We start from the raw sequence: 14,183 nt of genomic DNA, 5'->3' as shown, positions 1-14,183 counted from the left end.
ATTAGGGAAATAAAAAAAGCAAAACACACGGAAAACGCATTAAACGGAGAGCGCGTGGCAATATAATGGGTTGTGGCCAGGGCCGGTGAAAGCCTTGTAAGGGCCCCAGAGCAAAAGTACCCTCCAAGCAAGCAAACACCCCCCGGATCCCCCTCTCCACGGGTCTCCTCCCGGATCCCCCTCTCAGGTGATCTCCTGCTAACTCACTGCTCCCGTGGCCCCGCAAGTTCCATAGCTGAGGCTGAGCTGCCTTGTAACAACTTGCCTGTCCTGGCGGGAGCTCCTTTCCGATCTCAGTCTACAGCCACACTGTCTGTGTCTTCTTCATCTGGTGCATGTTATTTACACATAACAAGCCTCGGGCATACAGAAGACACAGGCAGCGTTGCTGTAGATGGAGATCGGAAAGGAGCTCCTGCCAGGACAGGCGAGTTGTTACAAGGCAGTTAAGGCTTGTGCAGCTACGGAACATGCGGGGCCACGGGAGCAGTGAGTTAGCAGGAGATCACCTGGGGATCCAGTGGCGCAGTGGCCCCTGGAGTAGTCGGGGCCCTGGGGCAATTTCCCCCTTTTACCCTAGTGGTAGCGCTGGCCCTGGTTGTGGCATCGTAACGCACTGCATGCATGCATTGCGTTACCGCTAAACGTGTGCATTTAATAAGTGAAGCATACTTTTCATTGACTATATGCTTCACTGTACCCGGGGCAATTTACAGATAACATACAACGTTACTTTCCGGATCTGTTGCGTTCCTGCTTTCACAGGAAATGCAAGAGTTTGCAAAGACATTTTAAAAAAAACTCCATAGTACTTATTCCATTTTTATTTAATTTTTAGCTGGTTTCATAACTTCTTATGGCAAACGCTTGTAATATCTATGTAATCAGATATATTCATAAGGAATCAAAGTCGGAGGATTGTCAGTTTAACTTTATCCTAATTATTCCAATTAATGCCTATTTTAATTCACAAGAATTGATTCTTCAAGATGATGAATTTAAAAATAAAAATGGAGCCGTTACCGAAAATAGCCAGTTAGGATCTGCATTTCTCTCTGCAGACGAAACCTAATTGGTTGTGCTGAGAAATTGCTCTCATTTGGCTCTCATTTAGTCTTCTGTCCACCTGTCTTGATAAATCAGCTCAACTCCAACCTTATCTCAAATGAATCCTAAAATCCCATTACTGTCTTATCTAAAATATGATACATTTGCCACAAATAACATTCTTCCTGGTGTTTCTGCATTTTTTTTATATTACATTTGCCTTTCAAATAGCTTTATTAAACAAACCTCTGAGGATATTTGCACTCACTGCTTGTGACTGTTTAATAAACATGATGTAGTTGCAGTAACCGTTCAGCTTTACCTTGCCCTGTACTTTGTGTGCCACAGAATGCACCGGGATCATCTGATGCTGCTCAGATAAATCCTTTTCCTCCTCATGTTTTACACTGTTCTTTCATATGAGACTCCTCTTGTCATTCGCTGGCACTTTGGATCAGCCAAGGAAACTCAGTCTCAGCTATTCCCCCTCCCTCCTCTGGAATAGGCAGGGTTCCTTAACTCTTCTACTACATTCTGTCAGGGAGGGATCCTCCTGGTGTTGTGGTCTCCTACAAAACAGGAATGTCTAGTGATGTTTTCAGCACTGCTGCTGTTAGCTGGACTCAGAGAGCTTACCAGGGACTGCAGTGCTTTAAAAGCTATTTTACTCACAGGCATGCATGGATCAATGACTACTGCACTTGGGTACATGGACAGCAATACTTGAGGCAGAAATTTCCTTTGGAGTCTATTGATCCTGATGGTGACAACGTTCTGCACTCTCTACTTTCTAACTGATGCAAAATGACTGGCAGGTTGACACTTTTCCAGAGAAAGATGCATTTCAGCTGATGTCACTGAGTTTTGAAGTGTTCCCTCTGTGGTGGATGTGAGAAGTTCCTACAGTCAAGATGCCCAGCAATGACTCTGTACAGGCAAGCCCAGAGACCTCAACAGAGTGGAGCCCGTTTCATAGTCCCTTGAAGTCGGTCGAGCTTTGGAATTTCCAGCTTTTGACGGCGCTCATGACCCTGATCACCACTTTGTCCATTCTTGAAAACTTTATTGTCATTGTTGTCACCATCAAGTTTAAACAGCTGAGGCAACCTTTAAATTATATCATCGTGAACTTGTCTGTGGCTGACTTCTTGGTGTCAGTTATTGGCGGCAGCATCAGCATTGCCACCAATAGCAGAGGCTTCTTCTATTTGGGACCTTGGGCTTGTGTTCTGGAAGGTTTCGCAGTCACTTTTTTCGGTAAGGTTTCAGCTTTAATCCTAAATATTCATCCGCCTGTTAGGCTACGTTCACAGAAGGGGCATTTCGTTATGGGCGCATGCAATTATGCGACGTTGACACTGCAGCCATTGCGGTGCAGTCTACCGGTGTGCAGCATCACAATTGCATGCAGTGCCTTACCGCAAAACATGCGCTTTGACAGTGAAGCATAATTTTGATGTGACTTTATGCAACCCGATGCTAGGATATCGGATGACACGACTTTCCCGTTGCGTTGCATTCCTGCTTATAAGAAAAGCAATGCACCACTGTGAACCTAGCCCTATACAGTTTGACCTAAAGGAATAACTTAAAGGACCCCTGTAACTTAAAAAAAAAAAAGTTAGATACTAACCTCAGCCTCTGCATGCTCCTGGATGAAGAGGTTCCCGATCAGCAGTGGAGGGGTCGTGGTGGATCGGGGATGCATCTGGAGCATCAAGTATGTAACTTTTTTTTTTTTAAAGTTACAGGTGTTCTTGAAGTGAGAGGGATACGGAGGCTGCCATATGTCTTTCCTTTTAAATAATGCAAATTGCCTGTTTGTCTAGCTGATCTCTGCCTCTATAACTTGTAGCCATAAACCCTGAACAAGCATGCAGATGTTTGAGACTAGATTCACAGTGGGACGTTATTGGTCTGCGTTAATAGTTTCCCATAACGCAATTTATTGCACTGCAGTGTTAACCCCATGCGGCGTTCACAGTGCAACGTTAAAGTCACGTTATGGTAACTCTGCTGCAGTGCGTTACCTCTTAACGCAGACGTTTACAGATACAGGGAAGCATACTTTTCATTGCCTGTAGACTGTACTGTATCTACTGTATGCGACATTAACGCAGCGTTAAGTTGCGACTTTTTTGGTGCATTGTGTTGTAATTTTGCATTGCAACCTTAGCGTTGCATCATAACGCAACACCCTACTGTAAATCTAGCCTGACTGAATTTTGCTTGGATTGGCTTCATGCCTGCATGATTAAGATACTCTTGAAGCTAAAAGAGGCAGTTGGCAGCTGCCATATCCCTCTTAGGCCTGGTGCACACCAGAGGAGTTTTTCTGAGCGTTTTGAGTTTTTAAATCTGCTGCTAATGTTATCCTATGTGTCTGTGCACACTGAAGCAATGAGGTTTTGTAAAAAAAAAAACCCATAGCATTACATTGGGAGGAGCTTTTGAAACCTCTAGCGCCCAAACGCTAGAGGTTTCAAAAGCTCTTCCCAATGTAATGCTATGGGGTTTTTTTTACAAAACCTCATTGCTCCAGTGTGCACAGACACATAGGATAACATTAGCAGCAGATTTAAAAACTCAAAACGCTCAGAAATACTCCTCTGGTGTGCCTAGGCCTATTTTCCACAGATTGTTGATGATAGGTAGTGAAATGTCTCTCAAACTCTCAGATCTGCTCACTGCTGCTTAGTAACTGCTTGCTAAGCACACAGTTCAACAGTCCGTGGAAAAGAGGCCTTGGCCTTATTTCCTCAGGCAGTTGAACTGTGTGCTCAGCAAGCAGTTGCCAGGTAGCAGTCAGCAGTTGTTTGAGATGCTTTTCACTGCCTATCAACAGTCTGTGGGAAAGAGGCCTCATAAAACTGGTTTCTGACTGGATGCTATACTTTACTGCACACTAGAGTGGTGTTTCTCAACAGTGATTCTCAGATATTGTACTTCGAAAATGCATAGCATGATCTCGATGACCCTCTCTACTCTATTATGTAAATGTATGCATTTTGGGTTGGGACTTATCAAACTCACCAGCTGTTGCATTTGGTCTAGTGATGGTCAAAGAGTTGATTATTTATGCTGATTTTGTGCAAGGGTAAGCAGCTTGAAAATAAACCTATCAAATGCTGAAGCAGCAACATTTGATTGGTCTGGGTTTTTAAAGCTGCCTATATTTGCATCAACTCAGAATTATTTGCATCTCACAATCTCCAGACCAGTTAGGTCTCTTCCACGAACTGTTGATAGGCAGTGAATTGCCTCTCAAACTCTCACAACTGCTCACTGCTGCCTGGTAAATGCTTGTTGCTGCCTGGTAACTACTCACTGCTGCCTCATAACTGCTTGCCGAACACACAGCTCAACAGTTCGTAAAAAAAAGAGGCCTTATAAAGGTCAAAATAGACCACTTGTAGCTTCTTTACCTTTGAGGATTCCCCTGAGATGAAACTCGGAGCAACTTGATTTATAACAGATGCCAGTTAAAAAAAAAGGGTATATCTACATAGACTTTGAGAAGTTTCACATGATAAACTGTCACAATTGTTGACCATTTTTTCATATGAAGTAAGAGAAAAGGTAACTCTGTAGCAATAGGGGTTGCAGACATGCCATCTACACCAGCAGAACTCTGGGCTTGCAGTGTGGCGAAAGATCAGCAGTAGTGGTGGGATAGCAGATCCTGGTCCAATCTTTTTAATCATCTTGTCACTCGGCACCTCTGTCACAGCAGTGAGAGTCCTCCAGCTGCGTCTTCCAGGATGATTGCCTTTTCCACCCAAACGGCCGCACCATATTTGTAACTGTCACAAGGTAAGGAAAGCAGCCTTGAGGCTCTCACATTTCCCATACCTGAAGTTAGTGGAGTGGAGGCCCAAAAAAAAGAGCGCCTCCTGCCTAACGGTTGAAGGAGACACCGATATTTAAAGGGAACCTAAAGTCAATGAAAAAAGCCACTTTAACTTACCTGGGGTTTCCACCGGCCTGCTGAAGCTGTGACAATCCAATCCTCCAGTACCCCGCAGTGACCCACTTTTGGTTCCGGCGACTCAGCAAGTCAATGGCCACTGCGCCTGTGCAGCCGTGAACGCACGTGTCCTCAAAGGCCCGTCGCCGGGAGCATCCTGCGTATGCGGCTTCAAGGGGGCCAGTAGAATCCCCAGGTAAGTTAAACTGGCTTTTTTTTTCAATAACTTTAGGTTCCCTTTAAAAGACATTTGAACTTTGAGGGATATGGAGGCTGCATTTGTTATTTCCCTTTAAACAATACCAGTTGCTTGTCCATCCTGCTGATCTCTTTGGCTGCAGTTTCGAAACATGCCTGAAACAAGCATGCAGCTAATACGGTCAGACTTCAATCAGAGCGCCTGATCTCCATGCTTGTTTAGTGTCTACCGTATGACAAAGTATTAAGATGGCCATACATCAGACGACTTGGCGGCCGATCGACTATACAATTCGATTGCTCGACCGACAAAGTGACCAATTTCCGTCCCAAAATTGGTCGCTTTGTCGATAGCGCAATTTGCCAACGATTGGTGCAACCATCGGCTGCCTCGCCACTGTGTATGCATTACCTGTTCACGGCCTCTGCTTCTCCCCCGCTGCACCGGGCGCATTCTCCTCTTCCATGTACATGCACGGCCCATGTGGTTTCCTGGTAAGGGCGAGCTTGTGACGTCACACACATGCGCTCTTACTAGGAGACCACATGGGGCGTGCATGTATGTGGAAGAGGAGGATGCACCCAGAGTAGCGGGGCACAAGCGGAGGCCGCTGACAGGTAATGTATCACTTTGGCACAGAGGGCATTAGGGGGGCACAGTGGCGAGGCAGCGCACAGGGCCGATTCCTGATCGATTTCGGCATGTGGTGTATGGGCAGCTGACAGATCTCTCACTTATCAGATTCGATAAGATAGAGATTTGTCTCTTGGTTGAATCTGCCCATACATCGCTAGATGTATGGCTACCTTTAGAGGCAGAAGATCCACAGGACAGCCAGGCAATGTGCATTGTTTAAAAGGAAATAAATATGGCAGCCTCCATATTACTCTCACCTTGGGTTCACTTTAATGCCCTATTCTCACTTGGATTAAAAAAAACCTGACTTTTTCAGCACTGGAAAAAACTGTTAACATGTTAAAGGGTCTTGAGTTATAGATTTACAATCCTTTTAGAAATACAACACTTGTCAGACCACAACAGTGCCGTTGCAATAAGCGGAATGCAAAATTGGGACCTGTACGATGATTTGCAGATAGCGGATGCATTTCCCTAGAAGCCAATGCTGGAAACGCACCTGCTCTGCATCATTGCACTTGCCCTCAAATAATGCTTTATTGAAGTGAGAGATGTCATGCTTCATTTGGACCATTTGGCTGCAGTAGTGTCTGAATCACAACAGAAACAAGCATGTGGCTAATCTTGTCAGATCTGACAATAATGTCAGAAACTTGATCTGCTGCATGCTTGTTCAGGGTCTATAGCTAAAAGTATTAGAGGCAGAGGATCAGCAGGGCAGCCAGGCAACTGGTATTGCTTAGGTGAAGGTACTGGTGACGGAGCAGTGCTTTTCGGCGCTGGCTGCGCCCAAATCTAGCAGCGCTGAAAAGCAGTAATGGGAATCGGTCTATAGCGGCGTTCAGTGAGTAACGTCGGCGCCGTCAGAAGACGGAGCTGAAGTTGCTTAAAAAACACAATAATTCGGCCTCCAGCAATCGCTGGAAGCCGAATTATTTCATTCCATAGCCGGCCTTTGATATGAGCGACCGGAGCGGTCGCTCAGGGCGCCAGCTTCCAAGGGGGCGCTTATAGCTGGTTGCCTATACTGAGGGCACCTACACCTGAATTCCTATACTGGGGGCACCTATAGCTGGCTACCTTTACTGAGGGCACCAACACCTGGCTACCTATACTGGAGGTACCTACACCTAGCTACGTATGGGGGGATGGAGACCTTCAACTGACTTCCTATACTGGGGGCACCTATGCTTGGCAACCTATATTGAGGGCACCTACACATGAGATCCTATACTGGGGCCACCTATACCTGGCTACCCACCTATACTGAGTCTGAGGGCGTTTTTTTTTTTGGGGGGGGGAGGCGCATTGCGGCTATAACGTGTGGGGCAAATTGTCAGTGCTGTGCTATCATTCTAAATGGGGGGGGGGGGGGGGGAGGGGGGGAGGCAGCTAACTGTCCCACTGATTGTTTTTATTAATATTCCTGAAAGGCTCTAGCCTTCATTTTTAAGTGTATTCAGGATAATGCACTCTTTCCATCTATTCGTGGTTACTAATAGTAATTTTTCTATTATACATACGTGATGTATCACGGAGATCTGAGAATTTGACATGATGTGTCACAACGCCAAAAAGGATGGGATCCACTGTCATAGGAGATATCTCAGGAGAAAAGGCGAATTGCATATGGGCCTGTGTGTATACGTGCGTGCGTGTGTATATGCACATGGGAAGAGGATGAAGGGTAGGGCACAAAAATCAGGTTTTGCTCAGGGCGCTGTGAAACCTAAGCCCGGCCCTGTTTCATTCCCCCACTATCCATGGTGGCCTGGAGGGGGAATAGTAATTAACACTGCCCGGACTTGTGCAGAAGCAGGATCAGCCATATACCGGCTGTATCCTACGCCCAAGTCTACCGGCGCCGATTTCAAATGTACTCACTGGTGAGACTATTGCAGAACTCATTGAGAAGATGCAACTCTAGGGCTGTCATCCTGAGCTTGGCTTCATCATCTATTATGTACACTGGTCAGGAAAGAAATACAAATGCTTCATTTTTGCCTGTAATGTGGATCCTTTAGCTACAATACTTTCTACATCACTCACTAAGGGCCAGTGCACACCAAAAAGCACTAGTGTAATCGCAAAAGCTTAAGCGAAGGCTAATGAGGTACTATTTTGGACTTTCATGCAAATTGAATGCCTGTGATATGAAACAAATGATAAAAACTGCTCCAGACAACTATACAAAAGAGGATTTTTTAATATGGCCAAATTCCAAGCTGCCGACAATTTGTGTGAAATTTGCATGCAAGACAGAATTGTTAGCATCTGATTGACCATTACACCCAGGTAACTAGCCATGTAGCAAGGATGGAACAGAGGCGCCAATAACAGGATAAAACCGTTAAAAAATGTTTAAAAGAGGTGGTAGTGGTGGACTTACTTCCCCAGTAAGTAGACTAGACACCGAATTGGTTGATTTAATAATCAACAATGAAATGTATTTATACGCTCCACAACGCGTTTCGCAGGGTCAAACCTGCTTCATCAGACAAATAACGGGAGCAATAACTAGTAATGGTCAGTGTATTAGTCAAGGGCCTCTGTGCCCGGCTGAGATGTGCAATGACAACTCAGATGCCGTACTTGGGTGCAACTACATGTGTCAAGCGCTAGCAAGTAGGGATAATCAATGATATGCAAATATTTCCAATTTAAACCTGTAACGATCGGTGTCAGCACACAGAGAATCTGATTATTGGTTATCTGCAGTATCACCAAGAATACAGATATATTCCTGATTATTGATGATCTGCAGAATCACCGATAATCCAAGTATAACTAACCTCTGGACACCTATATAGTGTGAGTGTTTGGTGCAACAGTAATGACTTTGAGTAAGACCACCCGAGGAGCAGGTGGTCTTTGGCAGTATGGGCGATACTGCCTTCTGAGAAGTGCAAAACCTTCCAGCAGCCTGAGACCTCCAAAGGGGTGGAGTCCCAGGCTGAAAGTAGGAAGGACCTATGAGTGAGTGACACCTGAAGGTGGATGTCACTAGCAGGTCTGGAGACTATCTCTTAAGGAGAGAGATAGCTCTCAAGGTCGGGCAAGCCAGGTCGGCAACACACGGACAGACAAGGTACAGGGACAGAAGGCTGATTCGGTATCCAAAGGCAGGCAGGGTTGGCAACAGATAATCAGATATGCGTAGGTACCGAATCAGAAAGCAGAGGGATAGTCAGAAAAGCAATAGGTCATAACAGATATCAAACAATGCCTAGTCTTGGGTGTGAGGTCCGTGGTCTCTACACCCTGGAACTAGTATGGAGTATAATATGATGGTACACAGTATCCCTAGTCTTGGGTGTGAGGTCCGTGGTCTTGACACCCTGGAACTAGTCTGAAGTATAACACAACGATAAACAGAAGTAATCTGGCTCAGTGTGAATTCCCAGGTCCTCCTGGTTCTAACACACTGTAGGATCTGACTAAGGTCTGAGTGCTTCCACGTAAGTGTTCGCAACGGCAGACAACCTGAGACTGACCAGCAGTGACTATATATAGAGCAGCGCTCTCCGGCGCCACCCATCAGTGATTGACCAATAGTCACTTGCTCTGAGGTCAGCTGACCAACCTGGTCAGCTGATCCCTCCTCGGCTGTCATAAAGGTTCTGCCGCGTATTTCTCAATCTGTGTGAACTAACAGACCCAGCCACACCAGACGCACGCTGCTGCGTGCAAACCGCCGCGCTGGACGCGGAATCAGCCGCCTTGCTGTCAGTACACGCGGTGGCTTTTCCGCGTTCCATTACAAAACCTATTTAGGACTTGATTGGTCCATTTTCAAACTGCATATATTTGCATACAAATTTACATCAATTCGCATAAACTAGAAATATTAGCATATCATTGCTTTTCATAGAAAAGAGAGTGTGTAAACATTTGAATTTTTTTTTTCTTTAAAAGCAAGTTGAACTTTGTTACTGATCTGGGACAAACATGCAGTGAACGAAGTTTAAACAGTCTCTATTTCCATCTTACACGCTCCTTTCATGTCATTGGGCTCTATTCACAAAGCATTACCGCATTCAGTAATACAGAAAACAGCTGATTTTACTGATCACCTTCCCAAGTTACAATTCACTAAACTGATTTACCACACAGAAAATTAATATCACTAATGAGGTAAATTACCAACTTGTGCGGTAATTGCCTCAAGAAATGTCAAGAAATTGCAATTCACAAAGATTTCCGCAATTGATTTACCAGGCAAAAGTGTTCGGTATTTTTCTCCAGATCATAGCAGCCGATAACTCGCTTTCTCTGTGCAGTAGATTTGACAGACAGCCTTTGGGGAGAGCCAGGCAGCCAATAGGGAGAGCCACACAGCCTGCTTCTCACCAGTGGTGCTTTTTTTGAGATCACGAGTTCGTGATCAACATCCGTGATCGGCTCTCGATAACTAATGCCAATCACAAATGCACTCGTGGTCACACTCGTTACCCGAATCACGAGTTACTCGGGATCAGGAGTCAGTATTCACGATTCAAAACCCGCCGACTTTAGCGGTTAATAGCAAAGCCTCCTTACATGCTAGAAAAACCAAATTTGCAGGTTATGTTAAGAACAACAGTGGGAACAAGATACATTTTTTTTTTCAAAAAGACCTTATAGTTTTTGAGAAAATTGATTTTAAAGTTTCAAAGGAAAAAAGGTTACATTCAAATGCAGTAAATGCCAGTTAATGTAGCAAATCTAACGGTAGTGTAAGTTTACATATAACAAAAGAAAGAGCAATGGATTTCCTGATGGGGTTTCGTACGAACCGCCTGGAAACCATATGGACTCCCTGGAAACCCCTCCGGAGCCGCAATGCTTTGGCCACAAATCGCTATACAGCCGCAATATGGCTGTAGAAAGATCCCTGGCATCTTTTCCTGTTTTTTAAACCTTTTTTTTATGTTCAGAGAGTGAGAAATTAAGAAGAAAAAAAAATGACGTGGGGGCATATCTAAAGGGATGACAGGATACACTGCAGAGAAAACCTGCCTGACCGCTGACCAGCTCCACACTGGTAAGTGACACTTAACAGCAAGGCTTAGAGATCTGAGGCATGTTTGTTCGGTAAATTACAGAACTTCTGCCTCATGCGGAAAAACTTTAGTGAATTTTGGAAAAAAAAAGTTTTAAATACCGAATGAGTAATTTATACCGATTAAAGTGATTTTTCTGAACTGCCCTCTGTGAATAGAGCCCACTGACACACTACAGCCGTGTACAGACAATAGGTAACAGTAAGCTGTGCTAAGCATGATCCAGTGACTATCTTATTGACTGCACTGTGATGACTGCACAGATACAGATATTGCCTCAGCTGATTGCCTCAGCTGTGTGGCGGTACTTAAAGTGGATCCGAGATAACTTTTACTCATTGCATAATTGTGTTCCTTTCATATAGTTTATAGGGCATTCCTCAAGCCAAATACTTTTTTTTTGTTTTAATACTCTAATTCCCTATAAACTAAACAAGCCTTGCCCACAGCTTCAGAGTGCCTTGGCATTTTCAGACTCATGTAGCAAGGGCTTGTGGGAGCTCAGTCTGGGCAGGAGGAGGAGGAGGTTACTAGCCAGAGATTTCAGAGGAAGAGGGGAGGGGGGAGTACATTTTTCACAGGCTGATGGGTGGAGATGCTGTTGCATATAACCTGTGTAATGATGACAAACAGAACATGGCCACTCTCATTGTATCACAGGAATAAATCAGCATAAACTGTTGAAGTTGTATGCAGTCAGATTTGCTGTGTAAACTTCTATCTAAACTTTAGATAAGATATATATATATAGTTAAGTTACTTGTTGTAGTTAGTTTTTCATCTCGGATCCACTTTAAAGTGAACCTCCAGACTAAAAATCTACTCAGCAGAACTGAAAAGGCTTGGTGTTTCTTTAACTGTTTCACAGCAGCAGAACTTTGATTGTTTTACCAAAGCCTCATTTTAGCTGCATTTTTAGCTAAGCACCACCCCATCAAAGAAAACTGCCCGGGCATTTTTCCCCTGATGCTGTGCAAAGCATGATGGGATTTTGTTGTTCTCGTTGCCTAGCATCTGGAAGGGCTGATCAGGACAGTTGGAACTGTGTCTCATGTTCCCTGTCACTCCTTTCAACCAAAAAGATGGCTGCCCTCCTGAAATCACAAACCTTTGCCTGTTCTTTTAAAACAGGGTGGGTAAGAGATTATATTACCTATCTATTTTAATTAACATAACGTAACTTAATGGCAGTATGTTTGTTTAGGCTGGAGTTCCTCTTTAACCACTTTGTCCTCCTTGACATATAAAAACGTCAAGGAGGACAGGCGCTCCCGCGGCCGATCGTGCACGCGCACTCCCGGCCGCGGATTCGGTAGCCACGGAATCAATGTATCGGGCTATGGAGCCCGATCACTGATTCCTCTCCCCAGCTGAAAAAGCGACAGCTTTTCTCGGAAGCTTCGCTTTTTGTGAAGCTATGTCCCTCTAAGCGTACATTGTACGCTTAGAGTGACGTCATGTAAACAAACTCAATATTACCATCTTGTGGCCAAAAAGTAAAACTACAAGTAAAAGTAAAAAAAATTACAATACACAAATATTTCCCCTAATAAAAAACTTTTATATCCCACCCTCCCAAAAATGCCCACATAAAATGTTTAATAAAAAAAAAAAAAATTACTATAAAAAAAAACAACATAAATATTTACCTAAGGGTCTAAACTTTTTAAATATCTATGTAAAGATGAAATATTTCTCTCTATTTTTTTTTTTTTATAAGCTTGTAAATAGTGATGTATGCAAAACGGAAAAAATGCTCTTTTATTTCCAAATAAAATATTGTCGCGATACATTGTGATAGGGACATAATTTAAATGGTGAAATAACCGTGACAAATGGGCAATTACAATACGTGGGTTTTAATTATGGAGGCATGTATTATTTTAAAACTATAATGGCCGAAAACTGACAAATAATGAATTATTTCATTTTTTTTCTTTTTCTTACTGTTAAAATGCATTTACAGTAAGGTAGCTCTTAGTAAAATGTGCCCCCCCAAAGAAAGCCTAATTGGTGGCGGAAAAAACAAGATATAGATCAGTTCATTGTGATAAGTAGTGCTAAAGTTATAGGCTAATGAATGGGAGGTGAACATTGCTCGGATGCATAAAGTGAAAACGACTGAGAGCTTAAGTGGTTAAAGAGGAACTCCAGTGAAAATAATGTAGTAAAAAAAAGTGCTTCATTTTACCATAATTATGTTTAAATGATTTAGTCAGTGTTTGGCCATTGTAAAATCTTTCCTCTCCCCGATTTACATTCTGATATTTATTACATGGTGACATTTTTACTGTGGGCAGGTTATGTAGCTGCTCCTAGCTGTTTTGGCTGTTAGAGACAGCTGTAAACAGCTATTTCCTGTCTGTGAACCTTGTTACATTGTAACAAACTGCCAAAAGTACCGAGGTCCCAGAGCTTTTTGTGGGAGGGGTTTCAGCACAAAATCAGTCATACAGCACCCCCTGATGGTCTGTTTGTGAAAATCATTATATTTCTCATGTAAAAGGGGGCATCAGCTACTGATTGGGATAAAGTTCAATTCTAGGTAGGAGTTTCTCTTTAAGTTAGAGGGGGTGGGCAGCAGCACTCTAGGGGAATACAGTAGTCATCAAGAAACTGTCTCCGTCAGGACTGACTGCTGTTCCCTCAAACAGTTACATTTACATAGGATATGAGACGCTTTGATCTGTTACATATATGATCAGTTTGAGCAACAGTAATCCAATGTGTGAAGGTGACTACCACTTTTGCTTGTGTAATGGAGTGAACTTTTATTTGTGAAGCAAAAAGCCTCGTTCACATCTGAGCGCTAGCACTTTTTAAACAGCTAGTGCCATAATACCCTATGGGCCCGTTCTCACTTGGACAATTCGCGTTAATCGCCAGCGATTAATGCAAATCGTTAAACGCAAAATTGTATCCTACACCATTTTCAGGAGATTTCCCGGCCATCGCGTTTAGTGCTACTGAAGCGCTAAATGCGATTGCAAAAAAATCGGCAAGAATGAATGTCGATTTTTTTCGCATTAATCGCCAAAAATCGTCAGAGCAAAACGCTAGCAAAAGCGCTAGCGTTTTGCGTTTTTACAAGCAGTGTCGGACTGGGACACTAAGTCCAGTGCTGTCCAACTTCGTGGGCATGGAGGGCCATTTTTTTCTTCCAGACCAATGCAATCAGATTGTCAGCAGATTTCCCCACAAAATGCAAAATGTGTCCCCAGTTTAGCCAATGTCTGTAGGTGTCCTCAGTTTAGCCAGGTCTATAGGTGTCCCCAGTTTAGCCAGGTCTATA

At 43.7% G+C, this 14,183-nt stretch overlaps 1 protein-coding gene across 2 annotated transcripts in view; it reads left to right on the top strand.

The window, feature by feature from the left end:
* Positions 1-14,183, top strand: part of LOC137535560 (opsin-VA-like) — a 378,568-nt gene that overhangs the window by 267,178 nt on the left and 97,207 nt on the right. The window contains exon 1 of one of the 2 annotated variants that reach the window (XM_068257396.1): positions 1,600-2,304. The exons of the other annotated variant lie outside the window; for it this stretch is intronic. Coding sequence (XP_068113497.1) covers positions 1,959-2,304 — 346 coding nt within the window. The 5' untranslated portion in view covers positions 1,600-1,958. Of the gene's footprint in view, positions 1-1,599; positions 2,305-14,183 lie in introns of those variants that run through there. 2 annotated transcript variants of the gene reach the window in all.

This window comes from Hyperolius riggenbachi, chromosome 10, assembly GCF_040937935.1.
Source record: "Hyperolius riggenbachi isolate aHypRig1 chromosome 10, aHypRig1.pri, whole genome shotgun sequence".
In the NCBI taxonomy this organism is placed as follows: Eukaryota; Metazoa; Chordata; class Amphibia; order Anura; family Hyperoliidae; genus Hyperolius; species Hyperolius riggenbachi.
The sequence above is the reverse complement of the archived record's forward strand: the minus strand, read 5'-3'. Positions and strand labels throughout refer to the sequence as shown.